General features: G+C 36.2%; 2 protein-coding genes across 3 annotated transcripts; both read left to right on the plus strand.

Annotated features, from left to right (window-relative positions):
* Positions 1 to 246: 246 nt before the first annotated feature.
* LOC6561843 (thioredoxin-2) lies at positions 247 to 4,023 on the plus strand. The gene is made up of 3 exons (XM_001988199.2): positions 247 to 386; positions 3,235 to 3,381; positions 3,446 to 4,023. The coding sequence occupies exons 1-3, from the start codon at positions 363 to 365 to the stop codon at positions 3,593 to 3,595; spliced, it is 321 nt and encodes a 106-aa protein (XP_001988235.1). The 5' UTR covers positions 247 to 362; the 3' UTR covers positions 3,596 to 4,023.
* Positions 4,024 to 4,651: 628 nt separating this feature from the next.
* On the plus strand, positions 4,652 to 13,512 carry LOC6562820 (galactosylgalactosylxylosylprotein 3-beta-glucuronosyltransferase S). Of its 2 annotated transcripts, none has more exons than XM_032736374.2 (5): positions 4,652 to 5,574; positions 10,636 to 10,908; positions 11,409 to 11,671; positions 11,743 to 12,094; positions 12,178 to 13,512. In XM_032736374.2, exons 1-5 carry the CDS (start codon positions 5,139 to 5,141, stop codon positions 12,237 to 12,239), a joined length of 1,386 nt encoding a protein of 461 aa, XP_032592265.1. In that variant the 5' UTR covers positions 4,652 to 5,138; the 3' UTR covers positions 12,240 to 13,512. The 2 variants fall into 2 exon arrangements, with proteins under 2 accessions (XP_032592265.1, XP_001988234.1); XM_001988198.3 differs by having other exon boundaries at positions 4,653 to 5,496.
* The last annotated feature ends 9,725 nt before the right edge of the window (positions 13,513 to 23,237 follow it).

Here is a 23,237-nt window from a genome sequence, read left to right on the forward strand (position 1 = left end):
TGTTGCATTTGAAAATAAATATCTGAAAAAAAGTATTTAATATAAATAAAATATAACCAGTACAAATATTTAGCAAAAATTAGCATAAATGATGTAAAGTAAATCTAAATTTGTTCCTATAAATGAATTTACATCATACACTCAATTCACCACGCACACACAACGTTGTGGTCTCTCAGGCGCTCTATGTGAGAGTGGTGAGTTCGATGGCTGATATATGGCAGCGGTGGTGAGCGTTGGCATTCACTAGGTTATTATTCCACGAGCTGGTTGCGTGTGCTATTCGCCTGTCCGTTAATTAAGTGAACTTTATCATATTTTACCGGTTGTACTTTACTTAACCCCCAAAAGCCACATACAAAATGGTGTACGCTGTGAAAGACTCGGTGAGTATGCTGCAGTTAAGCTAACATTGTTTTATGCATTTGTGCATTGCCCGTGTGTGTGTGTGTGTGTTATCAGGTTAAGTAATAAATGTGACAAAAAAAGTGAACAACCCCAAAATACTTATGCATATTTCCCACACACACACCACATATTCTGTTAAATTTCTGTGTGCCTTGCCTCAAGTGCCATACGCTTTCGACATAATATTATACGTTTGGATGAATGTATGTCCGTATATCGATATGTAGTAAAAAATAGTGTCTGCTTTGCCCTGCTGTGTTGGCGACAGAGATACATTGTAGAGAAAACCAGTATATAACAATGATATCATCAACATCTCTATCGATGTTCGCCCAAAAAAACCATCGCCACAGAAAGTGGCAACTTTTTACGCGTTTTAGATACGTTCCGCAAGATACTGCCACACAGCGGAAGAGCTTGACCAATTAATATAATCAAATATATATGTATGTGTCGACTTACCATGCCATTAGCGTATTCTGGTTCTAGTATTTGCTAGACAGAGTCGAACCATCCATTTTATTATAATGAGTTTGCTATTTCATTATCAGCAGGCTTGCCTTTACTTTGCGGTTAGACACCACACAGGGTGTTGTTGGTCACCCCCTAACCCATACCCACAACCCCCGTTTACTCCTGTTACCCACTAATGCGATTACACATCGTTTTGGCGGGCGACTCGGTCTCAAAACCGGTTTAAATCGTTTGATATTTGCAGCTAAATACAAAACAAAATACCAACACTTTGTTTTGCTTAAAAAATAAATAATTAAATAGATATTGCGTCAGTTTATGTATGTTATAATATGCATATATATGTATATATATTTTGAACTTGTTGTTAAGTGTGTCTAAAGACTTGTCATCTAACTTGTGACGTCATGAGGGAGAGAGAGAGAGAGGGAGGCATTTAAAAGAAAAAATTATTAACGAACAAAATAATTTTTTATTCTTTTTTTTATTTGGCAACAGATGCCTTGTGAAATATGTATGTGTGTAAAAATAAAAACACCATTTGGGACCATTTTGATTTGATGCGATTAATGATACAAAATTGCAGAAATTAAAAAATACAACACAAATAATAATTGTATTGCAACCAAAAATTGCTATAAAAATATTTAGATAAGCAGCGGTTTTGACACACTATTTAAATTTAAAACATAAATACGAAATGATTTTTGTAGAATCGCCATGAATTCTTCAGTACAGGTTACAGAAATTTCTGGAAAGATGATTGATAAGTGAAATAAAATCCGGTTGTGGAGTTATTTTGTGATTAAAAGTTGCAGTCCATGAATCAGATATGTAAATTGTGTTGGTGTGAGTAAAATACCAGAGAATGACTCATCTGCTAAGCTTAATTTCATCTATTATGGTGGCTTATTTCAAATGAAACTGACTATGCAAAGAAAGAATAAACTTGACATGGGCGAAACAGGTTTCAAAGTATTTAAGCTTGGCAAACAATCATTTGATTACTAATCTGATCAATAATCAAGTCGGTTCCAAATGTTGAAGGCAGCTAAGGGCATTCATTTCTGGCGCTAACTGTTCGTATTTAACTGAACTAGTTTTAGCCAAAGCCAATTTCGAGCAATTTTATCAACGAGTACAACGAGTAAAATGACCAACACAAATGTGTCGTGCGGAAAATGACTACAATTAATGAAAGGTCAGCCTGATGGAAGGTGACCACTGGCTTACCAGGGACAGACCAGGGACAGTTCCTTCTCGACAATACCCCAGCAAGTCACAAATATTATTAATGTGAAAGTACAGCTAGTTCGTAGACGCCTCCAGGGTTATGAATATTGATTTGCGTGCGCTGCTAATGTCATAATTTCAAGTATTTTTTATATTTTTTTTTTAGCGAATTCAATATGTTTAACATAAATCTATATATTTTATAAATCTGTGAGCTTGTAATTTACAGCTAAAAGGCGTCAATGAATTGAATTATGTAATATATTTTCATTCAGCTTGACCTAAATAAAAGCACACCAATAAAAATAATGTATAAGCATTGGAATGAAGTGTAATAAAATGCCATTTTATAAAGTAAATAGCTAAAAATATTCAACTCAAAAATGTGTATAATTGTGAAACAAGGCAAGTGTAATGAGTTGAATTTTTACACTTTTGTTCGAGGCGTGTCAAAAGTTAAGTTCAGGTCAAGTCGACTCGAATCCAAATGAGACACGTTTTCGATTAAGTAATTAAGTAAATGGCCCAGTCGAGCACTCCACATAGATTGAGAACGTGGATGTGGCGGAGGCGGAGGATGAGGACGGCATTTAAGTAGAAGTTAATGAAAATAATATATTATTAAATTGCAAAAACGTTTGAAATGGGTTGGCAACTGTCACAGCTAGTTAAATTATATATATATATAATTAGTGATTGACATGTGGCAGAAATAGTTCAACTACATAATCGTATATATTTATATATATAAATATATATATATATATATACATATTTACATGCATATGGCGCAAACAGAGCTGTTTGCTCAAAGCACGCTTACTGCTAAGTCCATAAAGTTGTTGTTGCGCTTATCACACTTGTATGTTAGACCCCCTCCAGCACATCACCCCCATCCCCTTTAACTGATAAGGCGAACGTGCTCCATTCGTTGCCAAAAGCAAATCGATAGACTGCAAACTGTAAATAAATATCTGTGGACATTGAAACAATGTCTAAAGAGCGCATACAACTTGTTAAATAACCTGATAAAATTATGTAATTAGGGCATCAGCTTAACAAAAAATCATTAGAAATTTAATTATTCTAATCGTATAAAAATATTTGTAACTTTTACAGAACGACTTGAAGACTCAGCTGACGAATGCCGGCGACAAGCTGGTCGTTGTGGACTTCTTTGCCACCTGGTGTGGACCCTGCAGGATGATTTCCCCCAAACTGGAGGAGCTCGCTCAGCAATATACCGAACAACTTGTTGTGCTCAAGGTGGGTCCAAATTCGTATTCAGTCCAATGATAAAATCAACTAATAACTCACTTCTTGATTGCAGGTTGATGTGGACGAATGCGAAGACATTGCCATGGAGTACAATATTTCCAGCATGCCCACGTTCCTGTTCATCAAGAACTCCAACAAGGTGGAGGAGTTCGCCGGCGCCAATGCGACCAAGTTGGCCGACACCATTAAGAGGCTCCTCTAAGCAAAATGCTGCGCAATATCTAAAAACACTTTGGCCTCAATGTCGCTTCATCGATGGATTGCAATGCGATCCCGGAAGGGGACAATTCGTTTTCTTCATACCGTTTAGTTGATAATAATGTACTATTCCATAAGTGCAACGTTTGCAAGTGATGTGTGTCCTCAAACTACATGCAATCAATCGAATCAATTTTGCACAATGGTTTTTCCCCCGTCTTTTATTATTGTTTGTGTTAAGCGGCAATAAGCACTTGGCAGCGCAACATTAAGAAATGAGATACACATGTGGCTTTTAATATAACTAAATTAAATTGTTTTGCCTAATTAACTAATTACTTAAGAAGGGCTCTTTTTGTAACGCAAATGCATTGTAAACAGTTTTCGAAAACAGCAAACAGAAGCAAATCAAATAAATAAATCTAAAACACATTCTCATTTCGCTATTTTCTATACTTAGTACAGTTTCATCATATAAAGATTGCGCTCCATAAGCTGATAGAAAAAAAATTTAAAAATAAACAAATATATTTCTTTTGTGGCAGACATCTTATATATAAATGACTTCAATCATTATTAAAAGATTTTTGCAAACTAGCCAAAATGCTATTCCGTTTCTTTGTAAATGCAGGGCGCAGTTGAATTATGTTCAAAAAATGTTTTTAAAATGACAAATTGAAAGACAAATTCACAATTTCTCTATGTGAGCCGTTAGTAATTAAAAAGGCGAAAATCCAATTTTAACTTAGCAAAGACACCAACCAAATATATATGCTGCGAATCAAAGCAACTCTGTGCCAGCAGCAGCTGGTGGTGGTGAGTGCGGCTGAGTTGTGCGGCGCGTGTGCGAGCGAGAGAGAGAGAGAGATAGAGAGAGAGAAAGAGAGAGAGGTGGTTCAGTTCAGTTCAGAGTTGAGTGCGCTCTCTGACAAAAGTGGCCTGTATGCCGTCAGTGCTGCTGTCAAACTCATCGCGACAACAACAAAAAGCAAATAGAATAAGAGCCGAAATAAATAATAATAGAATTAATATTAAGCAACACTTTTTTTGTTGTAGCAAAAAAAGAAAAAGAAAATAGGAATAATAAAAAGCACGCAATATTCTCTCTTTGAGTACGTGCTTGTCTGTGTCAGTTTCTAGGTGTGTGCGTCTTTCTCGGGTTTTTCACACTGCGTCTGGCGACAATTCGCATATAATAATAATAATAATAATAACAGTAATATTTATATATATAAAGCAATGGCATATCACCTTCCCCAATTGTATAACGCACGATAGAAAAAAAAACAAATAAACAAATAAAAATAAAGAGCAAAACGGAGCAAGCAAATTAAGAAATCATCAACAAATAAAAAGAAAAACAAAAACAAAAACGAGTCTCAAAAAAAAAAGCGCGCTGCTCCACAAATGGCAAACTCTGCCCGGCGCTGTCGTCATCTCTGTCGTCTGCGTCTGAACCACCAGCTGCCACTGTTGCAGCAGTTGCAGTTGCAGCACTCACAATTACAGTTACCGTGGTGAAATTGTGGAGCTGAACCGGCCACACAATGCCTAGTGCCCACTACCAAGCACTCGCAGTCGAACCGCAAGCATCAGACGACAACGACAACGACGAGGAGGAGCTCGTTGTCCACTGGGCAGCCAATCTGCAACCGTCCAGCAGTAGTCATAATCACGCACGCTACCACAAACAGCTTGCAACGTCCAGCGGGTGGGAGGATAGGCTGCCGACCCCTGGGCGTGGGATGGCGCCACGATTGAGCAGACGGCGCTATTGGATGCTGCTCGTTGTGCCCCTCTTCATTGTCTGCTATTTCGTGTTCAGTTCACCGCTGCTGCTGGGCCAGGCTGGCGGCGACGGGGACGATGATGATGCGAATAATTTTGAACCGCACAACGGCATAGGTAAGCGGCGGCATCAAGAACAAATCTTAGAGCTGAGGGAGTTCCTTCAAGACCATTCATTCAAATCTGGAATCTTATGTAAGCTTCATCTACTCTCTGCATACTTCATTCTCGATTTGGAATCCATTCTCGATTTCACCAAAATAATTGAATAGGTCTACCTCTCTTTCTCCCTCTCTCTGTTTTTTGCTCTCCCTCCTCTCTCTGTCTCTCTCTCTCTCTCTGTCTCTCTCTCTCTCTCTCTGTCTCTCTCTCTCTCTCTCTCTCCTTCCTATCGCACTCGCCTAACGATTAATGCAGCGTTGCAGCTTGCCAAGTGTTTGAAAGTGAATTTACACCAAGACTTTCACTTTTGAAGTGCGCTACTCAACACACATTTTGCGCTGCGTTGATTTTCCAGTAGAGTTGGCAATATAATTTATAAATATTTCCACATGCTTTAGAGTTTGCACATTTATAAATACCTCACTATATATGAATGTTTATGAATTCAGACAAAGAACTTTATTGGCCAAGTAAACTTAACTGTTGTTGCTTTCTCATTTGCCATCCAATTAAATTTCTTATCAATAAATTAAAAATTTCAAAACGATGACTATTGAAGAAACAACGGTTATAATAGATAATTTGGGACAGCGAAGATTTAATACCCTCTCCGTCATGCATAGTATAAAGTGTATTTGTATTAAATTGCATTCTTTGTGATTTGAAGACCATTTGAAAAACATTTTTTATATGTACAACCGACTGGGAAAATACGGTTATGCCAAAATTTTCATCAATATAGCTTTTTAGATGAGAGACTTATTTTTATACAGATAGACAAGTCAACTAACCAACTAGCTAACGAGCAAACACTCGACACTCGACACTCGAGAGCCTTGCACACGCAGACACACACACACACACACACACACACACTCTCCTTCTCTCTACATCTATCTATCACTATCGCTATCTATATGTTACTATTACGCGTAGTTTTCAATTTCTAGCAGTCACCGCCAGCCCACCACCAACCATCATTCCACCCGTTGCTTAGGCCCCAAAGTGTTGCGGCAATCATTGCATGTTTTGTTGACGGGTTCGTTTCGCTACTTGGGCTAGTTGGTTTAGTAGCTGTTGTTGTTGTTGTTGCTGTTGTTGGCAGGCTTGTTACTATTTATTATTTAGCCGTAATTGGCTTAATTTGCAAAGCATTCATTGTCTCTGTATTTTATCGATACCCGCCCGCACCCTCTATTCATCATTCCGCAACTCTTCGTGCGTTTTGATAGCCGCAACATTTCCAGTTACGCTGCATGCCAAGGCCACATTTTCCGGCTCTTTGCTTTTAATTTCTTATGCATTATACGTTATTCATTTGATAATTTCGCCAACGGTTGCAGCCATTTGTTGTGGCAGCCCGTGTCACATATCGATCGATATCCCCGTTCATGGCGGTGCATCAGCACGCGAATGCGAATCAGAAACACGTTTTTGATGTGGGCGCCGTCTGTTTATAATTTCAAATGATCCATTAAAACTAATAATTCTATTGGTATATGGCGCAACTGGCAGTGAAATATATACAAAATATATTTTACAAATGTTTGCCTAAGCCATAAATCATATCCAGAAATGTTGTAAGCATTTTGAACTTACAAGTGTTCTGTCAATTTAAAATTCATTTAATAATGGTCTTAAATTTCGAATTCTTTGGAGACTTTTGCCGAAAAATAATGCTGAACCAAATTTGAAAGGCAAAAATAACAACTGAAAAAAGGGCAACGTTTCAAACAGTATTCTTTAACATGTGTCACTTTAAATTTGGTTGTAGTTTAGATTGGCATATGTAACAGATTTATGCGCTTAAAAGAACCCAGTTTATATATATAAAAAAAAAACCGATTGTTAGTCAACTCAATACAAATTATTTCAAACAGCATATATGTTATGTCATAAAAAAAACCATATTATCAGGTTATTCTTGGTTTGTATTAACCCTGTAGTGCCCAAGATTGCCTGCGTTTATTTTCTGCTTATTGGCTTACCAATTTTTATTTCGCTGCTTTTTTGTTTTTGGACATCGGGGAACACCAACTGATACATAATATGGCTGTCACACTCATGTGAAGTTGAGAATTGGTGAAAGTCAGAAAAAATATTTATTTTGCAAAAAGTGTTAACTAAAAATATTAAAAAAATATAATCAAACTAGTCGCAATTTAGAATGCCAAAAAAAATAAGTTTTTGTCACACATTTGTAGGTCTTACAAAACAAGCGAATAAGCGCGAAAATAGGCATAGCCTGCCTAAATGCAGTCTTGGGCACCAGAGGGTTAAGTTGCACATATTATTTAATGTGAGCTCAGCGTGCAGTACCTCAATTAAGAATGAAAACTGTCGCTTCTAACAGTTCTCCACACACACACACACACACACGACTTAATTGCAGTTTTCTGTGAATAGTTTGTTATTTTAAAGCGACCAGTTAATTAAAATTTATAAGCTTTCCCAACTGCAACTGCCTCATTGCATATACCTAGTCAGTTTATATTTGCATTGTCTCCGAAAACATTTTGAGTCTGTTGCTCGCAGTGCTTAGCTGACGTTTTGGCAATTCTGAGCTTTGCTTAAATCTGATTTTTTGCATTATTATTAGCCCCCAAACGGTTGTGGGTCGACTTACAACACAAACAATAACGCTTAGCGTGGCATTTTGTCGTTGCTATTGTTGTTTTAACAACAAGCTGTCAGCTTATGCACTTTGGACATGCCACGGCCTTCAATTGACTCGGAATTGCCTGTATACATATTTGAGATTCTCAAATGTGCAACATTTGTACATTTGTAATTGTCCAGTCATTTGGCCTGAACTAAAGCTTCAAATTTACACTACACGCGATTAGGCTAGCTAATGGGAATTACACGTGCTTAAAAATCATATATTAGCTATAATAGAAGCCCACTAACGGACTTCCGGAGTAAATCTATGAATAACTTAGTACGAATGGCGATTACTTTTTTCATATTTTATAACATGTTGTGGCTTGTATTGAGTGGGTTGACTGAATGTTTTCGCAAAAAACAGCTTATCGCAAAGGCGCAGCCAAGCGTGACTCACAAAAGTTAAAACATTTTGTGTAGAGTTCAGAATTTTGTAAAGCACGTGAATCATATATTGAATGATTGCAATAAATAATTCATTAATCCAAATTTTGATGTCTAGCCAATGGCAGCAAATCACTGTTATCAACAAGGCGGCACTCGCTCTTGTCGTGTGGCGGAACCCTCATACACTCAGAAAAAAATCGTCGTAAATCTTAGATAAGCATCTAAAATTAAAAAAAAAATCTTAAAATTCGAAAAGCTTTTTCTTTGTATTTTTCAGAAATACATTTAAAATGTTGTCTATCAAGAAAAGAAAAACGATGGTTTGAAGATAGCTTTCTGAATAATAAAATTAATTATCTTGGCGTTAACAGTATAGTGAATTGTTAAAATAAGGCTTGGTTTTTCTGAGTGAAGGTCCAATCACCCTAATTGAAAACCAGCAGGTATAATTTGTTTGTTGTGATTGCTATCGAGACCCTGATAAAGTAGCTTATCAGTTGTTTGACGACCAACCTTACTACAAATATGTACATATAAAATTCGCCCACATTGTGGTTTTGAAGTAATTGTTGCAATATGCTGAAATACTGAAGTCCCAGTACTTTATATGATTTTATATTGGGGCCCCCAAGCGTAAGCATGAGTGCAAACACTTAACTTGAGGACGGGCTTGTGTTCCATGAAAAGCCAGATAATGTATGTGTGCCAGTCCCCTTTTTTTTTAGGCGGCGCTGTTTGCCTTTGTTGCGTCTCATGGGACAAGTCAATATATAATTAGTTATTAAATTGAGCTGCCTGAGTTGCCGGTCTGTGTAATTTGTGGGCTCAATACTGATAGATGGGCACCAAGCCAAACAATTATTCCTATTACCGTTAATGCACATGTGAAACTTATCGGCGCCCACATATCTAGTTTTTTGGGCGGTTCCAGTGCGTCGATTTCCTCTAGCTTGCGTGTTTGCGGCAGCAAGGGATGTTTTTAATGGGTTTTTCCTTCTATTTTTTTTTTTTTTCGTTGTCGTTGTGGCAGATTGAAAAACACATTAGCGCTAATTTACATCAAATGTAGGCAAGACAGAAGAATTAATATGCATACTATATTATTCCCTATGGGACATTCCATTACGTAATTGAATTGGTTTTGTTGTTGTTTGATATTTGATGATTCAATCGAATATCTTTGAGTTGAACGATAAAATTAACGCAAATGAAACTCTCATTTCAGGTTTTTCTTTGACTGATCAAATTGACTTTTAGGCTCGTTTTTGAGTTAGTTTTTGTGTTTGCTATATGTCTGGTTTCACAGAGTCGTCTTATTTGAATGTTTTTGATAGCTTGTTGTTCGATCTATTTCATTCGTTAAATAAATAACACTGCATTAAAACAAAAAGATCATTTAAATGAGTAACTAGGGGTCTCTAGTACAAATATTCAGTGATTAAAATCTCTTTATCCCCACTCTATGAAAGTGTACGAAATGTCGAATTTCTGAGCCATTACATCATTATTCAAATATTATATTCATGTTGGTGGCATTTGAAGCTAATCACATAACAGATTAACAGCAACAAGAATTATTTGCCTCATATCACGGAGAAGGAGATGTGCTTTGGAGTGTGAAATAATCGCATAAGCACGTACTTAACATTATTATTTTAAGTGTTAATGGCATCAGCTAATGAATATGCCTATAAATAAATGCAATATATATATATAGTGTGAATGGCTGGGCGTAGCCAATTCTATTATTCATGCAGCCAATTAGATATTATTATAAATAGCTGGCAGCGAATATGGTGTTGGTACTAATCTGCCCGACTTGTAATCATATGTACTTCTTAAGTATGACAAAATATTTGAGTGCTAACCGAAAGCCACTTTCAAAGTGTTGTGCTAATTTTGTATCATAAGCTGTTTATTCGTGGCCAGTGGCCTCGGCAAAGGGGCCAAAAATATAACAAGGTTCCACTCATTGATGTCTTGCCTACTTTTAGGCTGGCCCACAAAATATTTACTAACTATAATCGATCTGTTATATTTCAGATGGTACAACTGCACACGCTCTGAATGAGCCGCTTCTCATATGCAGCGATAGCAGTGACGATCATCGTCTCTATATACAAGATAAGCCGCGGATTGCCTATGCCCAGCTGCCTATTATTTATTTCGTAACACCAACTTATCCCAGACGCGAGCAAATACCGGAACTGACGCGTCTGGCGTACACGCTGCTCCATGTGCCTCGTCTCCATTGGCTGGTGGCCAATGATCAGGAGAAATGTGATACGTTTCTGGATACACTGCTGAGTGGATTTGGTACGTGCAATCACAATAAACAACTATTAAAACGATGTAGAGTATTTAAATACAACTTCTCCTTTGGCATGATTTAGTAATTAAACGAAAAGTAGCTAATATATATAATATATTTTATTAAAATATTTTTTTTTTATTATTATTATTGTATATAATCTATTGCATTTTGTTATCTAGCCGTCAGCTTTTACAAATCTCTTCTTTGAAATAAATTTATGACAAATATTTCCGCTTATCGTTTAGGTTTAATGTTAAATGTATTTTGATAGTTATTTATTCATCCAACGAAACCGAATACGATTCTTGTAATCAGAGAAACAGGGAAACCTTGCGGAAGCCTAGACTTGATTTCTTATGTGAAGATAAGAAAACTCTTATTAAAATGTTATTAAATATTAAATAAAGGGATTATTCAATCATCAGCTTATTTTGTTCTTGCGAATTGTTATTGGTATGATAAATATAAATATTAATATTGATTTTCTTTTTATATTTTACAGGCATACCATTTACACATATGGCAAGTCCGATGCCCAGTAAATTTCGTAAATCGAAGCCTGCGCCAAGAGGTGTGGCAAATCGGCGGGCAGCTCTGCTTTGGCTGCAACAACATAATCTCACAAATGGTGTACTGTATTTTGGTGATGATGACAATACTTATGATCTGAGACTGTTCTCGGAAATAAGGCAGACACAGCGTGTCTCCATGTTTCCCGTTGGACTGATAGCTGACTATGCTGTCAGCGGCCCGGTAGTGCGAGATGTAAGTGAATCATAATCACATCATAATCATACGAATACCTTATTAATCGTACCTCTTTCTGCTCTGGGCAGGGTAAAGTTGTGGCCTTTTTGGACTCTTGGGTGGCTGGTCGACGTTGGCCCGTTGACATGGCTGGATTTGCCGTGAACCTGGCCTACATGTCACAGTATCCCAATGTAAATATGCCGTACAAGCCGGGCTACGAGGAGGATCTATTTCTGCGTAGCATTGGACTACGTATCGATCAAATTGAGCCAAGGGGCAATAACTGTACTGATATTCTCGTCTGGCACACGCAGACCAAAAGCAAAAAGTCCCCGGTTGTGAATGTGGAAAGCAAATACCTTGATGGGCGCTCCAACCTGGGTCCGCTCTTTCGATCGCTTAAGCTGATGGGCGTGGCTAGTGCCTCGGATACTGCAGGTGCGTTTTCAATTACTGTTCAAATTATACATTCACATATTAATCGAATTGCTTTGTTTGTTTTTTTATTTTACTCAAAACAGGTCATGCTGCAGTGATAAGCAAGAATGGCAAGGGAAGGTCGCACTCATATTTCCTAAGCTGAGTTGGTAATGGAGGTAGTGGAAAAGCCTGGGAATACTTATGTTAACACAATATTTGATTCATATGGTTCAATGATGCAGCACAAATGTTTTCGTGGAGTTTTTGAATAGCATCCGTAAATTGTACATTTAGAGATATGTTTGTGTATGTGCCAGGTTTACAAACTTTTTACAATGGCACAATTAAATTAGGCCTGGTTTCAATCTCTTTTATTTTACTGCATATTAAATTATTTTGTAATTTAAATATTCTTGTCCCTGGTTCTCATATTTATAATAATTATATCAATATTGTTAATTAGTTCTAGTTATTCGTATATGTTTTGCATTGTGATAAGCTCGCTTATGTTTATCGAATATTCCTTATAGACTATGGTATTATATCATATACAAAGCAAAGACAATTTTGAGACCCAATTTAGTTAGATTTATTATTATGCTGCAGCTAGGTTGTATATGTTGCTTCAAAAGCTTCAAAATATGTAATTACAAATACGACTGCAGTGTGAATATCATTTGCTAAGCAACAAATATCTGAAAAATTATTAGTGTAGTTTAAAGAAACTCATCAACTACAAAATAATACTTACACAACAAAACCCAAGATATATTATATGTAAAAATAGCTTCGAAGTGAAGTGTTTTAGATCGCTTTTAATGAGTACACAAAATAATATCATTATAATTAGAAAGAATGGCGCTCATTATTGAAAACTTGTGTGAAAACTGCTTATCATATCATATAATAAGTTGTCATTTCAGTGGAAGTTGAATTCCATTTGCTTGTTGTTTAATAAATATTATGTGTAAGAACATTTTAAAAATGCGGACATAACAACGAATACTAGTTTTTAAAATTAATTATATATATTTTTTGCAGAGTCCAACACATATCGTAAATCGTTTGATTGAGTCGTTGTAGGCTGAAATGTTCTGTAAAAAATATGATATTGTGTAGTTAGAAGCTAAGGAAAAGCGGCCATCAGTTATCCTGTTCATACTCTTAAGTATATTACTATGTAAGAACAAAGATCAGCTTTATTTTTAATACATAATAAACATCTCATAAGCATTAAATGTGGCACACAATTGAACAGTTGGACTAAAATCAGGGAGCATTGTTAAACGAGCATTTCAATAATGAGCAAAGATTAAGCGATAAGCGATATTATTTTTTAACTGACAAATATGGTATACTAAACGTATATAGCTTTTAATCGAATACAACAATTTAATAAACACATAAAGTACTAGTTTTGTATTGCTTTCTCTGAATGACGGAAGAATTATAATCATTTTGAAATTTAGGGCTTTTAAATGTAAGATATAATTAAAATATAAAAATAAAAATGGAAAATAACTTGCAGTTGATTTTAAAATAATTATAAAATGAATGAAGATAATAAATACTTAAGTACTTATCACAATCTCTATATCCATTGATAGCGGGCTATCACCAACTATCACCAAAACTTGTGCATATTAATTACAAATTAAAACGCTTTTCCGTTCAGCTGAGCTGAACTGAGATGAGTTCAGTTCAGTTCAAATGAGCCAACATGTGTTGAGTGAGAGTTTGGTTCGCATGCCTTTGAAGCACTGTATTTTGGCTGCAAAACCCGCACACTTAAGATAAAGTTCCAGCTCATCTTGCACATACGAACGTATATATGTATATATATATACATATATGTATTTATATGTATATAAGTGAAATTTACTTTGAAAAAGCCATATATATAAGTACATATATCGATGCATTGAATTGCAAGTTTGTCGAAGGCCGGAAGGTGGTACAACACTGAACGCCACGAACGTGTTGCATATGCATCTTCTTCAATGTGAAGTTATGAGGCAAAGTTTATTTTCCGAGCCAAAAGTAACAACCAGCGAGAATTTCAGAGTTCCTCTCCTTCCCCAATGCAGTTACGTGTGAATGAATTTCACAGCGTTTCTGTGCTTTTGTGTTTGTTTGTTTTGTGGGGGAGGTTGAGCCCCCATTGCAATTTGGGGCAAATAAATAGTGAGAGCCCCGTTCACCATATCTTTTATTCGCTTCTGTTGAAGTTTATCTAGTTGGAGAATGGCTTTAAAATGTTGGGGTTGTGAGCTGCAACGAGACATAGATACATTCTTAATTTACGGTTGTTTGTTAGCCATGTTTTAATGGCAAATGTTAGAAGCATTTAATGAATTGCTTAATGTCTTTTGACTGCTATCTACAAAAATCAGTTGTGTTTTTATGTACTTGCAATAACTTTAATTTAAAGGTGCAAAATCTTGAAGTTAAGTAAATCGATTTAATACTTAACAAGCTATTCTTTCAGGACCATATGATTGCCAGGTCCGGTCGACCAATTTAATATTTGTAATATCCAAAGAAATTGGCATAATAAAAGAAAAACACCACAATCATTAGTTTAAAATTGGATGTGCTTAAAAATGAAATTTGAGCCGATGCTTACCAAATTGGTTCATAGATATTTCACTCTATTCAATTTCCGGGAATAGTAAATACATAAATTAAAATAAATTGAACAGTGAATGCAATGAAGCACCCCCAGCTTTTGTAATAAGCTCGGCTGGCAACTGATAACGATGGGCTGTCATCGTGCGGAAATTGCATCTCATTCTGCTTTCAGCATCTGCACATCCAGTTGGTCAACTAGGTCAACTAGGCCAGCTAAAACTGCATTTTTACGTAGCAGTTGACATTTTTACATGCCCAGCCACGCACGACAGCTCGAATTCCCGGCATTAACGCATTAAAGCTAATTAAACTCCACCCCAGAATCCCGCTCAACTCCATCCTGCAGTTCCATGGCATCCGTTTGCTGGCATATGCTTGCCATCAACGTAATGAGAGCACGACTGCTGCTGCTGGCAGACAACAGGATGATGCTGCGATTGATGTTGCAAATGAAGTCCTTCACAGCTGCATTACAGTTTGCACACAGTGCTCCACAGGAGCTGATTTTGGGCCACTTAAACTTTAAATGCACAAGCATCAGCATGCGGATGAGGTTAAGCATGCTACTGAGGATGAGGATGAGCAGTGCATGGGACTGAGAATGGTAGATAACTCACTTGCCGCGTATGCCACTTGATGTCCGTCGCGAGCACTTTAGTGATAAAATGAGGATATATATAAAAACATTTCGAAAGAGGAAATGGAAAATGCCGACCCTATTGGCTTTGAGATTAGGGCAGACAGTAAAGTGCAGCGGACAAATGTCAGAAAAGCCAAGTGGTCAATGAGTAAATCAATGCCAGGTCAAATGTTTGGCTTGCTCTGCACCATATTGTAGCTATTCCTGTACTTTTCATAGGTTAACACTGGGAGCTAAGTGCTTTCGTGTAGTTTTTAATTGAAATGTGGACTTACTTACTTGTTGTTGAACTGCCACGATGTAGGCTACTAAAGTGTCTTATCTACTCAAGTATATTAATGACATTATAATTAAAATGTGCACAACTATTTGATTAGTTAGATATCTTGGTTTCTTCCAAGGTATCTAAAATTCATAATATCTCAATAAGATAATCAGAAAGATATGCACGGTAAATATTGCGAATAGCTGAATCAATCTTTTTTCTGCTTTAAATATATTTCAGCTAAATATAAATAAATAAATAAATTCTTGTGTAAATACTAGCTGAGTCTTAGTTAAAGCACGAAATGACCTATCTGATTTTAGCTTAAAGTCAAATTGCAGATTCTTAATGTGTAAATTTTAGTAGACACATTTCGAGTACAACAACCTTGAATATCGATGCGTAGCTAAAGCCATTGTTTCAGTGTCCACACCCATAAGGCCAAAAGGCACGCAACAAAGGCACACGTCATATCATAAATCGAATGCCATTTATCAACAACCACGCCCAATCACTTGCCAGTTGTTCAGCTGGGCCACTCAGGCAGGCCAACGATTATTTTAACAAGTTAATTTCACAATATTTGTGGATTGGGAGCGTGAACAAACAAATTGCGTGGCATTTGCAAGGACATTGATGGACTGTTGACGACATCAAATAGACCGGCAAATCATTTGATCCATAACTACAACACTAAAATTATTTATATATATATAAATATATATATGTATATACATACATAGACTGTATTTATATCCAAATGTCTGTTTAGATATTCGGACCTGTTCAACCGCAAATCAAAGCAGGAACACAAACCCACAACTCAAATTGAAAATTGATTACTGATTGTTGCAATTTCATTAGCAACAACACCAACAACAATAGTTTGTAAGTTGTTATCACTAATACAATGTGCGGAGCGCGGATTGGAACCACAATCGGATACTCATCATGGGGGTCCACACCTAAAAGCTTAGTTACAAACGCATTGAAACGAGGTAAGTTACTACAGAATTAAATCAATGACAATTGGTTTCTAAGCTGACAAAGTTTTCGCCATAAAGCTATACCTGTAAATTAAATATAGCTGGTCGACCTACAATTAAAATAAATTGAATAAATGAAATAGAATCAATCACATGAATAGTTAAGGTTGTTTTTTTGCTTGTACAATTGAATAGTATTTTTATTGAATATATATTTCAGGTAAGGACATAATACACATTCCAATTCAAATTTGATAAAAATTATCAATTCAAATATTAAAAAAACAAATATATCACTTTATTCGAAAGCGAATATTTATGAGTTTATTTTATAAAAAAAATTGCCTGAAAGCCATTTTATTGTCAAAAAGAATTTTGCCAGCACTTTTAAATCTACCCCTTTAAAATGTTACCCATAACTCATTGACTGGAAAATGTGTCCACATGTGTGTGTGTGTGTGTGTATTTATACACATGTCCGGCTGTAGCTTCATTAGCATGAAGTGTGTGGGGGAGGAGAAAGCAAGGAAGGGGGTGTGTAGTACAGTAGTATGTATTATTTATACATTTACACACTCGGCCAAACGTTGCGCTTACATACGCTTATGGGAGATTGTACACACAAAAACTAATTACATGCCACAATGATTACATTTTACAACACCGTTGAGCTTATGGTGAGAGACTACAGTACTGTAAAAGTTGCTACATTAAAGGATGACTCACTTGTAGACATCCTGTAGGTATTGTTGCATTGATTTTCTATAATTTATTCAACATATTGGAAGAAAAGTAGCCATAGATTATGGTTATAGATTGTTGAATGGTTGATTGAATGATTCTTATATTTTCACAATCGTATGTACTCATTTTAAATATATTTATGCATACAGGGTATAACAACAACAAGTCCTGTGGCAAGTTTGTTTATCGTTATTCACGAAAAGTTGTTGGTCTTATTAATGACACCTATGGGTCAGTATTTTGCAAATATTAGAGCCCGTATAGAATTGAAGCATGAATACAAGAATTGGCTTATTTAAACACAAGTATAGATTTAATGAAAGTCAAAAAAAGAAAGCTTAAAAGACAAATAGCTTATATATCTTATTCAACTGATTAGTAGTGAAGTAATGAGAATCGAAAGTTTGTCAGTTGATGCTATAATTAATTCAAGCAATTAAATTATTTTGTAGCATCGGAAAAACCTAGTGAAATGAGTGAAGTGCATGCATTTAAATGGTAATGTTTTCTTTCTTTTTTTTTAATTACGTGCTGAATATGGTGAAGATTAAAATGTATACCGCTTATGGTAAAATGCTATGACAGCATGAATAAAATTGTAAAAGAAAAACGCATTGTGCAATTAAAACATACAAAAGTAATTACTGACTGATTTAAAGGCTATTTGTAAAGTTTGCCAGTATTCATTTTCCACCGGCAGCACAATTTGGAGAGCAAATTAAAGATAGCCTACAAGAACAACAACATGCACCACAATTTCCATTCACCAGTTGGCCGCATATTTTGTGGCTGCTACGAATGTGTGTGCCACACCTACAATTGCAGTCAACAATGGGCAAATACGCAAAATAAAATGTAGTCTACTTAACAGATAACACTATCGACGCTGGGCGACCAACATTTTTAAGCTGAGCTGTCTGCGACTTGATATCCGGCGGTGATTTTACACGCTCTACGAGTGTGCAAGCATATGTATGTACATTTATTTTAATAACCACAATTTCATCAGCATATCAACGCTTGAAAAGCACTTATGCCTTACGATGAAATAAAATGAAATTATTAAACAACAAACAGCTGGATAGCCATGAACCCATCCAAGCACGCGCCGCAGTGGTTTGTATTTTAATTATAACCGCAGGACAGACTGCGCAACTGAGACGAACTACACAGACACATATACTGGTTCAGATCTAGGAACATTATTTGTGATACACTCGCAGAGGGTATGCTAACTTTGCCAGGCACATGAATACATAATTACTAATTTAACACTCATCAAACGAGTCGAAAGCATATTGGGAAAGCTGAAATTCCAAAAATGGCAAGTGATTTTTGATAATATATTTTTGAAAATCAACGCATAACAGCGATATAATAATATTTCAAATGATAAGGGTAAGGGTAACGTAAGCTTCAGGGGTTTGCCATTGTTGTTGTTTTAATCTTGACCAGCACTTTGCTCAACTGTGGCTCTGTGCATCCTTTTTACTTTTATTAAATTTCTGTGGTTCGCATTAATCACTGGCCGAAGAGCGAGACAATGGCGCTTTTGAGTAATGTGCAAAGATGGTATTTGAAAATTCAAATAAAATTTTCTGGCAGCAATTACAGGCAGTGCCGGACTTCGAACTGAGTTCGCCTGAAACCGATTGCATTTGCATTTGTAATGCTAGCAGCGGCGTCAGCCAGCTTTGCAATGCCAATTTTATTTCTTGGATCGATCCGGGCGCAAGCAGTATAGTGGGGCAGGAGCATTACCATTGAAATATGGCGAAGACATATTATTGGTATTTCTTTGAGTGCGTTTAAAACGAGGCAAACAGTTTAATTAAAATGAAGTGGAGCAATGCGTGTGAATGGCAATTCGAATTGATGAACGCATTTTGCGTGCTGACAATTCAGCACATGAAAATGAGAACATTTTAATATATGGCCCGTGAATTGGGCCGTTAAATTAGTGAGCGGTTTTGCGCTGCAATTTAAATGATAAATGTTCTGCCTACGTACAAAATAATAAACTTACCCATGATAATAAACTTACCCTGTTGTACAATTTTTGTTATTTTACAATGCTTGTACAGATACATTAGTCGAAAATTGAGCAAAACTTATCTTTTACTGCTTTTAGTTTATAAGAAAACTATTTATACATAAATGTAAACTAAACTAAATTAAAGATATATTCGATTTTTTCCAATTTTTCATATTTATAAGTAAATAAAGAGCTACTGCTCTACTTTTGTTCTACTCGCATTTAATGAAGTTAATTCAGCGCCTAATACACTCATCACTCCCAATCGTTACTTCATTTAAATTGCATAAATAATGCACTATTTATTCATTCATTAAATTTTCTCGACATTTCAGAGTCGACACGCATAATGGGATATCGTTGACCGTTTGATATTAATATTATTTTGTAGCTCAACCTCAAATCAATCACTCTGCCCACATCCGCCTCGCCGTTTATTATGTGCATTTATTGGATTACAATGTGCGCTTAAAACTGTTTAACACGCATATTTATATAGTCGATTATACATTAATGAGTGAACAAACCGCAAATTGTTAAATTCTGGCCAATGTGTATAAAATGCATTTTGTTAATGCTATTTCAATTCACACATATGGTTGCTTTTAATTTCCGTTTCAATTCTCTGAGCCATATATCACAACAAAATATTAATTCGCTAAGTGAATCAGGGAAATGTTTCTCTGCAATATATACAAAAATACTTGATTGAATAATTCCAAAAATAAAAACAACAAAGTCTAGTGACTTTTGTGCTTTTGATAAACATAAATAAATATTTATATATAAATGAAATATATATAGTATTAAGTAAAATGGTCATCTTATTTCTTATTTAATTAACATTGTAAATGATTTGGATGGTTTAACAAACTGTCTGTTATTATTTAACAATAACAATATATAGCACTCAACACACAATAGACAAGACTATGATGATTTAAATGTATAGAAAAATATACAAAACATATGGATAGCTCAGGTTAAATATCAGTCGATAGTTTTCGGCCACAGTGCATACAGGCCATATTCTTAGCATGATTATTTTTTATTATACAAGTTTGTTTCATTTTAAGAGGGTAGCTGCAGTGAAGGGACCTCAGGCAATTAACGCTCTGACAATTGACGACAAATTGTTGAGCTGGTTTTATGTGCGATGTTCTGGTAAAATTTCGCAGCATCCTCACTACAGCAGCCAAAGGGAAAATTAATAAAAGGCAAAATATTTAAGCGGTGTGTCATATATGCATGTATGAACCGTAAGAATGTATTTATGTGTGTATGTGTGTGCATGGCTGTGTGTAGCTGCCATCGTTTCTATTTCATTTTCGTACATACAGCATGAGATTGTCCGTGCTGTCGGCGATATCGTGGCGTATACGTAATGTGTGTAATTCGAATCCATGCTCACATACACCAACATGTGTGACCATGTGCTTACATAGAATGCAGCCCTGGCAAGCTTTGGCTATTGGCTGTGCTCCAAATGTGTACTCTCTGTGTGTAACTGATGATACCATGGGGAACTTGTATTAATTAGTCAGGGATAGTTTGCATCTACCGCGCGTCAGTTGCCTAAATTGAAAAGCCTTAACTTTGGAAATATTTATAAACTAGACGAAATTAAATTACTACTTCTTAAATGTAAAATACATTTTTGGTTATTAATTTGTATTTAAAACTTTTTATTTGCAAAGTTTCCTAGAAATTAATTTGTAATTACAAAATTATTTATCTTTCTCGCATTTATTGATTTGCAAAGGAATCGAAATGTAGAAAAGGGACACAATACATAGATCTATATTTAAAAACAATGTAAAATTGAATACTGCTCCATTATTAACCATTTTTACATTTTAACTACTTGATCAAAACACAAAAAAAGTAAACAAGCATTCGTCATGAATGGAAATGTCGATTTGTCTCGCTTTCAGTACAACGCATAGTATGCAAAGGGCATCGCAATGTCAGAGAGCTCATTCTCAGCAATCCTTGCCCATTACATCTGCCTGCATATTTGTTCCATACTTACGAGAAACCATTCACTCAGCTGCCGTTGCCATAAGTGACCAAAGGGCAGCAGAAAAAAGGAGGCGGGGTTTACCCACATGACCCATAGCAATCCAAAGACATTTCTCTTATGTCTTACTCAGGACACACACTGGATATGAGGTAGTATAATGTTACGCTGCTGTCGAGATAGTTTATATTTATGGAGCACGTCTGGAGCAAGTGTTTCGAGAGATGTCCCCAGTTGTTGCGTTTCACAATTGTTTCTGATTTGGCGCAGGATGCCAATAACAATTTCGCCTCCCCTACAAATAAGGCCAGCGAGTGCGCTTCAAACCTCATTTAACACGAAGATTTCGAATTCATATTTGAACCTGGCGGTTGCGAGGAGTTCACACAACGGGCTGATAAAATGGATTAACAACTGTTACATCCGGTTTGCGTTGTGCTTTCGGTATAACTACTAAAACGGTTCCGCAGTAATTTTACCGGCGGCTGTTTAACAAACTTTACCGGAGTCGTCGTCTGTGCAACGTTTTCATCCTTGTACTTTTCACAGTTCACCCAGCCTGCAGGCAGGCAAACAAGCGAATACAGAAATGCAGACGGGAGGAGAACAAAAGATAGAGAGAAAAATGGAAGCATCAGGAGTGAAGATGTAGGTGGCTGCATTTTATTTCATTTCCGGTCGTTTGTTAGTTCCGATTATATTGATATATGCACAGATTTGTATATTTGAATCGGGCTTCGACTAATACCCCCGATGCAGTCGTAAAGCGCTGGCAGCAAAGGATGTTATTTTTAAAAAATCAGCACTACAAAGTCTTAAGTTTGGAGCTTAAAATGTCTTACCATTTCGAATTTATGCTTGAAGTTTTGAGCCATCAATTGTAGCCCTTCCCAAAGTTAGAAGGCCTATAATTAATTGATATAAATTTTCACAAAACTCATTAATATTCCCGGAAAATGAATTCACCATGTGCAAGTGGATTTTTTCAAAGAATATATTTTCGTACCTTTGTAAATTATGTTTTGTTCGTACTTGCAACTTTGTGCGTTTATAAATGCTTAAAGCACGTTAATTGAAACTCGAGTTAGAAGATTTTAATCAATTTAGCTTTTGTTAACCTCTAATTTAAATATAAATTACAAACAAAATATATATATAAATATTCTCACCGCATAGCAAACCTCTTTTTGCAACATTCATTAAAAAGTTTTAGGCCAAAAGCAACACGGACAAAGAAAAACTTCGCAATTGTCAAAAACTGCAACAGGGAACTCAACCGCAAAAAAGACAGCAACGAAAGTTTGGCGAGTCAACTGCTCGGCAAATTGCCGCTGCACATTCTTACTAAAAACCAACAGACTCTCTTTCTCTTTCCAGTAGCCACCCCCCTCACAGCACCTAAGACATCGAAAGTAGATGCTCCAAAAAGTTTGACATCTGATGCCAGAAAATGGCCGAGAGTTGTGCAAATTAAAACAATGTCAGCGACTTTGATGCAACAATTTGCAGTGTTAGCCTTGATTAGAGTTTCTAGTGGACAACTTGCCACCTAAAACGAGTTGGAAGCACGTCTAAGCGGCAGCCATATTCATTTTTAATTTCGCCTTGCTACTGTGTCCTTGCTGTCCAGTAATATATTTTTCGTTTCCGGCTCCCAACTCTTCCATTTCTCAGTTGCATTTTGTATTTGCTTTTATTGCTTGGGTTTTCCGTAAATCTTTCATCAGTCGTCTCTGATCCGTTCTGCTGCTCATCCTTTTTCGTCCGTTCGTAGACAGCTGCAGCTGTTGGTGTAATTTTTCCACGTCCTCCAATTTGTCGCGCACCCCCTTTCCCCCCT

This window comes from Drosophila grimshawi, unplaced genomic scaffold (genome assembly GCF_018153295.1).
Source record: "Drosophila grimshawi isolate 15287-2541.00 unplaced genomic scaffold, ASM1815329v1 contig_1377, whole genome shotgun sequence".
Taxonomy (NCBI): Eukaryota; Metazoa; Arthropoda; class Insecta; order Diptera; family Drosophilidae; genus Drosophila; species Drosophila grimshawi.

Excerpts from the sequence above, each read along its gene's own strand:
- LOC6561843 (XM_001988199.2), top strand. The coding sequence starts at position 363 with ATGGTGTACGCTGTGAAAGACTCG. Across the intron at positions 387-3,234 it reads TGTACGCTGTGAAAGACTCG|AACGACTTGAAGACTCAGCT; the intron begins GTGAGTATGCTG and ends TAACTTTTACAG. Across the intron at positions 3,382-3,445 it reads AACAACTTGTTGTGCTCAAG|GTTGATGTGGACGAATGCGA; the intron begins GTGGGTCCAAAT and ends TCTTGATTGCAG.
- LOC6562820 (XM_032736374.2), top strand. The coding sequence starts at position 5,139 with ATGCCTAGTGCCCACTACCAAGCACTCGCAGTCGAACCGCAAGCATCA. Across the intron at positions 10,909-11,408 it reads TACACTGCTGAGTGGATTTG|GCATACCATTTACACATATG; the intron begins GTACGTGCAATC and ends TATATTTTACAG. Across the intron at positions 11,672-11,742 it reads GCGGCCCGGTAGTGCGAGAT|GGTAAAGTTGTGGCCTTTTT; the intron begins GTAAGTGAATCA and ends TGCTCTGGGCAG.